This window comes from Ursus americanus, chromosome 11, assembly GCF_024610735.1.
Source record: "Ursus americanus isolate L20-20 chromosome 11, mUrsAme1.1.p, whole genome shotgun sequence".
In the NCBI taxonomy this organism is placed as follows: domain Eukaryota; kingdom Metazoa; phylum Chordata; class Mammalia; order Carnivora; family Ursidae; genus Ursus; species Ursus americanus.
This window is the reverse complement of record NC_142137.1, coordinates 49,099,329-49,111,559: the sequence shown is the minus strand read 5'-3', so window position 1 is coordinate 49,111,559 and position 12,231 is coordinate 49,099,329. Positions and strand designations below refer to the sequence as shown.

The following is a 12,231-nucleotide window of genomic DNA, read 5'->3' as shown; positions in this document are numbered from 1 at the left end:
CACACACGCCTGTTTGCATAATTCTAACCACAGTAGAGATACAGTTTTACAGTCTGATTTTTTTTTATTGAATATATTTCTAATCTCCATACTTCCTCATTATCTTTCTAATAATTATTTTAAAGCCGCATGGTAAAACCTTGCGTTTTCTTCCAGATAGAACTCTCGGGGAGTAGCTGGGTGAGACAGTTAAGTGCCCTATGATTGCCTGCTAGGCAGGGTGCTAGGGACTGTTGGCTTAGCTGGCCTCGTCCTGGGGCTAATAAAACCAAGGTCAAGGACAGTTTTCTTCAGACAAGCAGAACTACATCTTGGGGGAGGATCGCAGCCCCAGTGCTAGGCAGCAACCTTGGACAGACCCTACACTTGATCACAGCAGGGAGCTTACAGGGTCTGTCTTCCTCCTGCCCTATAACAGAACATTGTAACCTTTATTAATTTACAAAGATTTCCGGGGGAGGAGGGGGATAGGTGTTCAAATTCATTACTAAAATGTCCCATTATCGGATAAAACTAGTCTCAGCCTTTAAAGATAGCTAAATTGCACATCCTTGCACAAAACAAGCTCTCCTCAAAATATTAGTGGTTTGCATTTTCTTTCTGTTTACCACGAGGCAACGTGAGCCTGGGAAAATGAGGAGCAAGAATAGAAGGTGGCTTCTCATTTTGTCCCCGAACCCGTGCTGAGCGCCTGGCAGCCTCCGAACAGACTGCCCAGGCCGCAACCACAAACTCCAGCCTCTCTTCCAGGAGCGCTCCCCTGGTGTATCTCTGCTTTGCGTCTTTTTCCAGACAAAAGAGAGAGGAGCTGGCGCAGAAGGTGGCGGAGGAGCGGGCGCGGCGCGAGGAGGAATCTCGCCGGCTGGAGGCCGAGCAGGCCCGGGAGAGGGAAGAGCAGCTGCGGCGACAGGCGGAGGAGCGGGAGCGGCGCGAGCGCGAGGACCAGGAGCGCGCACAGAAGCAGGTAGGGGCCCGCCGGCCGGGGCCAGGGCCAGAGTCCGGCACAGGGGCGGGGGAGGTGTCCCCGCGCCTCGTGTGTGCGCGTGCGTGTGCGCGCTCGCATCCGGCACCTGCCCCGTGGGCCCTCGCGCCTGCGCCTCCGCGCCCTGTCGGCCGGAAGCACAGGCCCCATTCTTGTTTCCAGAAGGAAGAAGAAGCTCGCCTTCGTGAGGAAGCCGAGAGGGTTCGGCAGGAGCGAGAGAAGCATTTCCAGAGAGAAGAGCAGGAGCGCCTAGAAAGAAAAAAGGTGATTTTGTCTAAAACAGAAGCCTGCGGTGCTCATTGTTCCCATTCTTCCCCAGACTTGAAGCCCAAAGAGCAGGAGACTAGCTCACCGCTCGCAGGAAGCGAATGCGTTCTGCCCACTCCAGATACACTGAAGTGACTCTCAGTGTTAATCACCTCGTCCGGAGAAATCCGTCTTCATAGTGCGGACGTCACCGCAGACAGTTCCTTCCGACCCGTGTGGCTTCGCAGAATAATGCGGATTAAGATGCAGCAGGGGGTGTTACAATTGCCCACAGTAACACACGTGTTTGCCTGACCCATCTGCTTAGTCAGGGAAATGTGCCAGGCTCTCCTTCCGCGTCTGACCCCTTTGCTCCATTCTCCCTTTCTTGTAGCGACTGGAGGAGATTATGAAAAGAACCAGGCGAACAGAAGCTACAGATAAGGTACTGAGGTGGCCCTTTTTAAACTATTCTTAATGGAGTTTTTTTCTCTACTTTCAGTTGTAACTTTAATATTTAAAAAAAAAAATCTTTTTTGTAGAAAACTGTTGATCAGAGAAATGGAGATATAACCAAGGGAGCTCTCACTGGAGGAACAGGTATTTACTTCAGTGAATTCAAATAAGTTCAAATATAGGATTTTTGGATTGACTCTCTAGAGATCAAGATATTCGTTGATTGATTGCGGGGAGGGGAGGCGGGCTACTCATTGACTTACAGAAGCTTAGGTGTGTGTCGTCTAGTCCAGAGATTTTCCTCTTATGTAGAAGTCTTACATTTCTGGCAGATGTTTTTTCACATTTGTTTATTCTCTAATAGTGTGCTTAGTATTTTTAATCATGTTACATTACAAATGTCTATAAATGTGGATATATATTTGTATGTATCTGTATGTATATGGATACATGCCTAGAGAGAGAGACACACATAGGAATATATATACACACATGATTAGAAGAATTTTCTTTGTGTTATAAAATTAAATTTCATTTATCATTTATTGTCTACTAAAGTAGTGTGTATTTGTATTTGCTCTCAAGGACTCTAAACTTACACATTTTGATAACTTGTATTTATGGCAGTTCTCACAAAAAAATTTATACCTTTTTAACTCCCGAGTTCAGAATAGGGTTAAAATTAGAAATCAATTGAAATTTCATTAGAAAGTTGTTGATACCTATAGACTTTGGACAGAGAAAAGTAATTTCTTGGTGATTTTAGACAAAATTTGATTGAAATAAAATTTACCTTAGTGTATTAGTATCCAAATTCAATTAATATTTATTAGATGGTCTCTTTGTGTCAGGTACCTCCTGCATACATTTTCTTCTTTAATTTCTGCTGCAGCCTTATGAGGTAGAAGTGCTTTATCTTGAAGTCAGCAAGCATTTTCAGAGACTGTCATGTGCCAGACCTTGTTGCAGGTGCTGGGATTCACTGTGAGCAGTCCAGGCCAGGTCCCTTCCCCCGAGGAGTACTTCAGTAGAGTGGCAGGCCCAGCTCATACAGCTGGAGTCCAAGCTTATGATTCTTCTGTGATCCCACGTGGTCTTCATGATTGTACATACAGGTGGTTGGTAGATAGCTCATCACGCACTCTTCCTCTTTTCTCCACCTGCAACATCTATGACAAGAAAACACCAGACATACCTCCCTTTCCTTTGCCGTTTTTTTCTTGTAAGACTAAAGATGAAATGATTTATGTGAAAAAAATTTCTGTAAACTCTAGAGGTTTTCAAAAGTAATATGTTGGTATCTTGGAATTTGGTTATATTTCAACAGAGGCTATCCTAGTTTCTCTATGTCATGATTCCTTCTTAGTGAACTTTTCATATTTTTTTCAAGATGCCCTAATTATATTTGCTCGGAGAGTAACCATAATGGCTGCCTATTAACGCCATTGCATTTTTTTTTTTAAGATTTTATTTATTTATTTATTTGACAGAGATAGAGACAGCCAGCGAGAGAGGGAACACAAGCAGGGGGAGTGGGAGAGGAAGAAGCAGGCTCATAGCGGAGGAGCCTGATGTGGGGCTCGATCCCATAACGCCGGGATCACGCCCTGAGCCGAAGGCAGACGCTTAACCGCTGTGCCACCCAGGCGCCCCGACGCCATTGCATTTTTAACAGGTTGTCTCCACAAATGTTGTAATTTGTGTAGACTTTACGTAGGCACAACCCCCCATGAGTTTTCAGAATGAGCATTTTAGGATGTAAATTGCACCAAGATGGAGTTTTTTGAGGGGCTGATGCTGTAGTTAGTGCATGGCCAAATTCCTTGTTTTTTGGTTGGTTTTTCCGTCTTTTCCATTCCTGGTTGTTCCCCTATCAATTCTTCAATATTCTTTGTGCCTCAACCTGAGAATCAGCAGAAGCACGAGGGAAGGTACAACTTGTCAGTCATCATATCTGTGTTTATCAACACTCATAATAAATCTGGTTTAAGTTACTGCTGCTAAAAAGAGGCCTGAGGGATTATCTGTCTAACAAATATTCTTTTCCCCATCCCCATCCATGTGTGTTGAGGGCTGAATGGCACTGCCAGTGCTCCAAAGAGAATTCTAGGGCAGGCAGACAGGTGAGCTTACAGACCTATCAGAAATCTCCCAAGGCTGCCTATTACCAGCTTTGTGAATTTTGACCCCTTTAAAAAAGTTATTAATCACTTCTTCAATTATCAGAATCTCTGGACCTCTGGCAGCTTTACTGAATTTGTGCCAGGCTATGAAATAACACTTCCTTGGAATTATATTTCAGTTATTCTCTCAAGTCAAGCTGAAACCGTAAACTGCCACAAATTTCCCTGAAACTCTGACCTATATGAAGGTTTACAAGACTTTAAGTAACCCTTGCTTATATTTTGGACTCTGTTGTCAATATCATTGGCTTCAGCTGGACTACAGCATTGAGCATTAAATGAGAGGTGGCTTAGTAAAGAACAATTCACTGGCCTTCCATTCATGAAATCCCTATCATTCTAAGTGTGACTAGAACTAAACTGAGTTTCAAAATTATTTTTTATCACTTAAGCTAGTTCATGAGGATTTGCTCTGAATCCTTTAGAAGATACTCACTGATCAAGTCAGCTTACTGCTATCTTCATCAGTTGCTTTGGTTTCAACATTACATACTTTTTGTTCAAAGTCAATTTAGTGCAACATTGATTTCCACCCTTACATTGTGCTGGGCACTGTTCTGAGTACTTTGCATATGTTAATACATTTAATTCTCACCATAGTCTGTGAGGTGTAGGTATTCTTATTCATGAGGAAACTGAGACACAGAGAGTTGGTGGCTTGCCCAAGGTCACACAGCTGGTAAGTAAGCAGAGCCAGGACATAAATCTAGGCATTCTGGCTCCTGGGGTTTAGGTTTGATACTACAGTAGTAGTAACTGTTTGTCCCATCTTCTTTGCTGTGTCCAGTGATATCTGCACTTCCGTGTATGACAAACTCTCCAGGAAATGGAGAACCAGTGGCCAGCCCACATGCGGTTACCTCACACCAATCAACAGTGACTGTGGAGAGGTGAGTGAAACAACTGAGCCCTTTTTACTGATACACATGAGAGCAAAGCACTAATCCCACCAGAACTTCTTAGGCCTGACAGAATTTCAAAGTTTTATTTTTTTTTTTTTAAATATTTTATTTATTTATTTGGCAGAGAGAGACACAGCCAGTGAGAGAGGGAACACAGGCAGGGGGAGTGGGAGAGGAAGAAGCAGCCTCCCAGCAGAGCAGGGAGCCCCATGTGGGGCTCAATCCCAGAACCCTGGAATTATGCCCTGGGCCGAAGGCAGACGCTTAACGACTGAGCCACCCAGGTATCCCAGAATTTCAAAGTTTTATCATAAGATTTATTTTCATTTGGGTTCATTAATTTTTGGTAGAGCTAGTAATTCTGTAGTCAGAGAAAGGGAAAATATCATTTTCTTGAGTCTTTAAATATGATGGTTAGGTTTGTGTGTGCCTATTAAAGAAAATTAGAGGGAAGCATTTATTTATATATATTTAACGTGATCTGGACTATATTCACACCCTTTAATGGCATATTTTCACCATAATATTCTCATGTGTCACAGGTTTGTTCAACAGTAAAATAATTTGGATGCCAGTATTTGTTATATTGGTAGTAGGGCTTCTTATTGAAGAAACAAACAGTTGCTAACAACAGTGAAGAAAGAAGTGTGGGTTGAAAAAAGATTTCCTTTCTCTTCTTTGGTGTTTATTTTGACAGCATCATAAGAATACTCTCAAAAATAAAAAATCAGGGTAATTCTAGCCTGTGCCTAAAAATCCAGTCATAGAGAACTTTTAGAAATATTTGTAATACTGTTAAAAAATTTCAGCTATGACTTTTTTTTATTTACTTAATTCTTTCATGAGTTTTCCTGTCTCTAATGCCAGTGTTTGCTGCCATCAGAGAATTAAAGGTCCTCAAGTTAATTTTTTTCTTTTTTTTTTTTTTTTTTAAAGATTTTATTTATTTATTTGACAGAGATAGAGACAGCCAGCGAGAGAGGGAACACAAGCAAGGGGAGTGGGAGAGGAAGAAGCAGGCTCATAGCAGAGGAGCCTGATGTGGGGCTCGATCCCATAACGCCTGGATCACGCCCTGAGCCGAAGGCAGACGCTTAACCGCTGTGCCACCCAGGCGCCCCAATTTTTTTCTTAATCTAAAAACACACACTGCACGTTTTAAAATATTGACAGCAATGCAAAGATAAGTCCTTCTAAGATGTGCATATGTTATAAGACATCCATTGATATCTTTCTAGGACAGTAAAATCTTTTATTTTTCCCACCGTAATACCAAAGAAAAGAATTTTCCTGAGATAGAGCTTATTAGCTGTCAACCAAGCTTTCAGCCATGTTAAATAAATTTATTGTCATCATTACCTAAGATATATATTAAGTGATATTTTATGCTTTTAGTTAGTTTGATTTTCAAATAAAATATTTATCCCCAACTGCTATAATTTATGATGTTCAATTCACTGACTTCAAAAAAAGGAGACTTTTATGAAAGAATAAAAAGTATCACAGAGAGAACTCCGTTATTATAAGGACCAGGTTTATTAAGCCACTGATAATTTTATCTGATCAATAACATTAGTTTACATTAGCTGACTTTTTTCAGTGGTAAAATCATCAAGTAATTAATCATTACCTGACACATAATTTTACTATGTAAAATAAGATAGTAAAATTCTATTTCTGATCATTTATTTCACCTATTGCTTTTCTCTGTTTAAACTGCCTTCAAACCTCAAATCTCTTTTCATACAGTGGACTGTGAGGTCACTTGGCTTTTATTTGGCACTGACACAATACTTGCATACCCAGTTCAACCTCGTTCATTTGTCATCAGCCCTTGCCACATAAGCTGGTACACTATGCTCTGAAATACTAATGTATAATGAAGCATTAAGTCATGTGGTAAAGCTCAGCTTTATGATAGTCAGCCATGTAGATGATCAGACTATTCTATTGGAGTTTTTTTTTTAATTTTTATCAGATTGAAAACATAAATTTGTAAAAGTTTATATAGACAATTGGATCCCATTTTGAGAAACATAATCCGTCTCTGAATGACCCTGGCCTCTAGGGAATGCATAATGTGCTGTTAAATTTGTTCCCCATTGCATGATACACAGTTTATGCTATGTAGCTTAAAAAACCCTCCTCAATTATTTCTAAATTTATCTTCCTTGAATTTATCCATGCCAGTCTTGAAACAGTGTGTACCTCCACTTAGCATCATCTCTTTAGTAACAAAAAGAAGTGCTTTTTCTTTTTCTTACAACTGCCTATTTGCGGTTTCAAAGTTAGGACCCTTGGTTGTCAGAAACTAGGTTTTAGGGAATAAATCCTTTCTCACAATTTCCATACCTTTTGTAATTTTATAGATTTTGTTTCTATTCTCTTTTTGCTTTCATCTTACAAAGCGAGTATTCCTTCTGTGCTTAGTCTGTCAGTCAGGGTTCAGTCAGGGAAGAGAAACCAGGCAAATTAATTTGAATAGGAAAGTTTAACATCGAGAATAATTAACCATTACTAGCCACTAACAACAGGTGGCTAGTAAGAAGTAAAGAGAACTCAAGAATACAGGATTAGCAGGTCTAAGGAGCATCCACATCCCTGAGCCATACCCAACCAAAGTGCTCTTCCCCAGGCTTCCATCCACACCTTGTTGGATAGGGTCTGGCTGTGACCCACTGGATGGTGGAGAGGTTCTTTTATGAAAGAAACTTGGTGAAACTTGCCAGATATCTATCCTCTACAATGCTTAGGAAAGCTGTTCGCTGGGAGGTGTCTCAGTAGAGATAGAGGCACTCTATCTACCACAAGTTGGCCCTGGAGAGGTGCTGGGGGCAGCCCCTCCTGTGGCAGGGGCTGGGTGCCGAGGCAACCTCACGCACAGCAGGAGCCAGACACTGGGACTGCCACGAGGGTGTGCTGCAGGAGCCCGCGGAGCAAGCACAACCAGACCAGGAAGCAGAATCTTCCTTGTGCAGTGTCTCTCCAGCAGCCTTAAATGACGAAGCTTAAAGATTGTGCCAGCGGGCAAAGGGAAATTATCTGAAGGGCCTACATCCGGTTTCAGAGCAAGATTGAAGGATGAATTTGCAGTTGAGAGGCCAAAAAAAAGAAACAACCTCCAACCCGGACAGGTTTACCTTACCTTTAAAAAGGCTCCTTCTCTAGCACTTTGTCATTTTAGTCCTATTTTCTAAAGATTCTTCAGCACGAACATGGGGTTGAGGAAGAAGAGCTTTAAGAACCAAAAGTCCCAGGCTGGATTCCTAGTTTTATCTCTGAGAAATTCAGCGACTCTGTGATTAACCTACTTAAGTAAGATTTAGTTTTGTCGTCTGGACATGAAGAGGTCTTTACTCCAAGGTACCGGAGGGTCCAATGAAATATGTCTGTGAAGGAGCTCTGAAAACTGTGTTGTACTAGGCAAACGTTAGATGTTATTTATCTTTATCCTTGTACAGTGTCCAGAAGACAAAGCACGCTGGTGTAGCTGCAGTGTAATGTTGTAGGAAAGTGCTTTTATGTTGTATCTGATAGCCCGTCTTCTCCTGCCCTGCATTTTTTGACCTTTTCTTTAACCATGAAAACATAAGGAATCCCTGTCACGTGGATCCGGTTTCCGTTGATTGCAGGATCTCTTACATCCGTAGTCACTGATAGCTCATCTTCTGACGCTGGTTCAGCTTACAGTGGTTCTCTAAACCCACTGCCCTTCACATTGCTTATATTTTAATGATTTTTTCCTGTTATCCTCAAGGACTTTCATTTTCCAGATTAATCATTATCTGGATACTTCCATTTTTCCTCCTACATGTCTTCCAGGTTATTATAACAGTGCTGTTAGCACGGAGCCCTGAGGCTATCTGCCACCCATACTCTCCACCTGGAGAAAGACCTGCCCATACTAACCTTTCATACCCTTCCCTAGCACAGCTTCCTGTTCACATTCCCTTTGCTTCAGTGGGGACTCACATTTTTAACCAGTTTCACTTCTGGAACCCTGTTAAAGATTTTTAAAGTTACAAATAAATGGCATCCGTGGATGTTCTCTTTTACCCCCAGTTTCAGGTCAACCTTGAAATCACCAAGTCATCGTTTTTCACCTCAGTGTGTTACGGTTAATGAAGCATTCCATAATCCTCAATCAGTTCACATGTTCATTGAATACCCTACTGCTCACCCACAGTAGAGGCATAGATCCCTCCAGCCTGCTCACTGGGAGTTAAGTCACTGATTGGAGATCCCCAGGGTCCCTTCTGAAGAACGTGAGATGGGTGATCCCCTGTGGAAATCCACCACAGCGAATGCTGTAAGCACATAGCAGGGTTTGTTTTCGCTAGAAAATACCACTCCAAAGAATGAATACTTTTAGTTCAGAATCGGAGAAGTGGGCTTTTCCTAATGCCTCAGCTACCTAATACATTGGTTTACCTTCTCTTCAAGAAAAATAAATGAGTGCTGTGAACTGGGTGACATTCTCCCCCCACCCACCCCTGGGGATATGTCAGCAAACTGCCTGGCAACACCCCAGGGTGATAGCGTCCTCCTAGTATTTTCTAGCAGCGAGCACTAGCAGCAGTTCCTGGTGCAGAGAAACCCCACACCAGGAACACCCTGAACCTGACTTCAGCCTTGTCGGGCCTGAGTGACCTTTCTGGCCCCTGTGGTTTCTAGTGTTCTCAGCCTTCAGTGTGCAATGCTTTTAAAGCCTGAAAGCAATTGTCCTTGCCCAACAGGCTCCCCACTGACAGTAGGTAGACTGAAGAGGGTTGAAGTTACCAAAAGTCTCACCAGCTTTTACAGGTGCAAAGGTATATATGAGCCTGGGCAGGATGATTTCTTACTCTGGCAACCATTTTGGGTTCTTGAGAACGAGTATTTGTAGAGTGGGGAGCCCATAGAATGGAGGAAAGTGTTTATCTGTGGATAAAAAACTTGCTTTGAAATGAAACAGGGAGGGGCACCTGGGTGGCACAGCGGTTAAGCGTCTGCCTTCGGCTCAGGGCGTGATCCCGGCGTTATGGGATCGAGCCCCACATCAGGCTTCTCCACTATGAGCCTGCTTCTTCCTCTCCAACTCCCCCTGCTTGTGTTCCCTCTCTCGCTGGCTGTCTCTATCTCTGTCGAATAAATAAATAAAAACTTAAAAAAAAAAAAGAAAGAAATGAAACGGGAAACAGATGAATGTGTGAGTACAAGTGTGTATGGGGTGTGGAGGAGGGAAGACATTATTTTAAGTTTCTCAGGTCATTCTGATATATTCTTCCACCACAGCAGAGAATCTGTTCTAGAAGCTAAAAACTTCTCATGGGCTACTTTCCTACCCTGCTAATACCCAGAAGACATTTCATGCCTGTTCTTAGCCCCAGGCTAAGATCCCTCACTGTTAAGGGATATGTAGTAATTCTGGTTTTTGATCTAGTGGTTTTCCTTCAAATCTTAGAAGTTTATCATTGTTTTTAGTTTGCCTTAAAGGAGAAATAACATTCCCAAGCCCCTACCATTCAAACAGAAAGAGATGTATCACTTTTAATTTTAAAGTTACTTGCAAAAAAAAATAAAAAAATTTTAAATAACAGTAAAGGTACTTGCTATACCATGATAATAAACATCAAGAAAGAATAAAGTCCTGGCTATAGTAAGCCGTATGGACTGTCGCATTCCCACCATGGCCCCAGCTCCTTTCCCAGGCAGATTTTATTTGATTTTTCATTTTATTTTTTAAGTAATCTCTACACTCAACGTGGGGCTCGAACTCATGATCCTGAGCTCAAGAGTCGCATGCTCTTCCCACTGAGCCAGCCAGGTGTTCCCCTAGGTGGATGTTAGCAAGCCAGGTACAGTTTTCAAGACACTTGCATCCAGCTTCAGCCGCCTGAGTATAGCCAAAGAAAAGGACTTCAAAAGCTGATGATCTTACTCTGAGAGGACACACAGACGCATATTCCCTAATCCCAGTTCAGTTTCAGTTTTATAGTTTCTGCTGGTCACAGTGTCTTCTGAACATTTAATAATTGGCCATCCAAAGCATACAGCACAATTATCCCTCTAATTGCTAACAAGTAAGAATGGGTGGAGAGGTCAGGTAGGAGTGGGAGGAGAAAATGAAGTCAACTGTTGACTCAAGTCTGGGTCGGTGTAGCCATTAAAACTTGTTAGCACATGCAAGCCTGGAAGGTGATGGCAGTTGAGATGGCCGAGGAACGGTGCTTGGAGATGCATTCCTATTCTTTACCTTCTGCCAAAACTTCTACTGAAAATCACTTGGGGATGAGAACCAAAACCATTTCCCTGGTTGCAGAAGGCCCATCGGGGTTGGGAAGGAACCAGGAGGATGGGGGACACCTGGGTGACTCAGTCGGTTAAGCGCCTGCCTTCTGCTCCAACCCCTTATCGGGCTCCCTGCTTTCAGCCGGGAGTCTGCTTCTCCCTCTACCCCTCTCCACTGCTCGTGATCTCTCTCTCTCTCTCTCTCTCTCTCTCTCTCAAATAAAATCTTTAAAAAAAAAAAAAAGAGGATGGGTGGGTAGCTGGTTCAAGCACTTAGAACAGTGGGTGTCAGGCGTGCTCACACATGTGCTCCTGCATCACTACTGTGATGCCAGGCTTCCTTGGTGAAATAGCAAAAAACAACCATCATGCTGAGTCTGTATGCTGTTTTTATGTTATTTTTCACAGACTTTTACAAATAATACTTTCAAGGTACTCTGCAATACCTTGTGAGATGCTTAGGACAGATTTTTTTTTTCTAGAAGAAAAGTTTAAAGATTTTATTTATTTGTTTAACAGAGAGAGAGAGAGAGAGCAGAAGCAGGCAGAGTGTCAGGCAGAGGGAGAGGAGAAGCAGGCTCCCCGCTGAGCAGAGAGAGCCTGACAGTGGGGCTCAATCCCAGGACCCTGGGATCATGACCTGAGCTGAAGGCAGACGCTTAACTGACTGAGCCACCCAGGCACCCAAGAAAAGTTTTAATTAACAAAAATATACCAAAATATCTAAATCAGAAATGCTTTGGAATGTGTTCCAAAAATCATTATTTCTTGCGAATTAGGTAAACTATTTCCTCAACAGTGTAAAAAAGCAGATTCCTCAAAATAAAAAGCAATGGAAAAATTGGATGTACATTAGCTTTATGTTACCATTTGGGAAGAAGACTGAAAAAGATAAATTTATTTGCTAAAGTTCAAGCAGTTGGCATTCTACTACAGACCTGATTTTTCTAATCTCTAGCCTCTTTCATAGACCTTCCTATAAACATTCAATTGATGATCAGTATGTATTAGGAGTTAAGACCTTCACAGTTTTTGCTTCATATGGTTAGTCTTTTCCATTTGAAAATTTTAACTCTGGAATTCTGTCAAATAGGGTTTTTTTTGATACATGAGCTGAGCACTGAGCAAAATATGAAGTTTGCAAATACATGTTTACTGCTGCACACAGATAAAGTGAACAATCTAGCATTCA

At 42.1% G+C, this 12,231-nt stretch overlaps 1 protein-coding gene across 4 annotated transcripts in view; it reads left to right on the top strand.

Moving 5' to 3' along the window:
- MAP7 (microtubule associated protein 7) overlaps window positions 1-12,231 on the top strand; it is a 162,243-nt gene that overhangs the window by 145,708 nt on the left and 4,304 nt on the right. For all 4 annotated transcript variants that reach the window (XM_045814736.2, XM_045814737.2, XM_045814735.2 and 1 more), the window contains 5 exons: window positions 793-964; window positions 1,145-1,246; window positions 1,623-1,673; window positions 1,771-1,828; window positions 4,655-4,757. In XM_045814736.2, coding sequence (XP_045670692.2) covers window positions 793-964; window positions 1,145-1,246; window positions 1,623-1,673; window positions 1,771-1,828; window positions 4,655-4,757 — 486 coding nt within the window. The remainder of the gene's footprint in view (window positions 1-792; window positions 965-1,144; window positions 1,247-1,622; window positions 1,674-1,770; window positions 1,829-4,654; window positions 4,758-12,231) is intronic.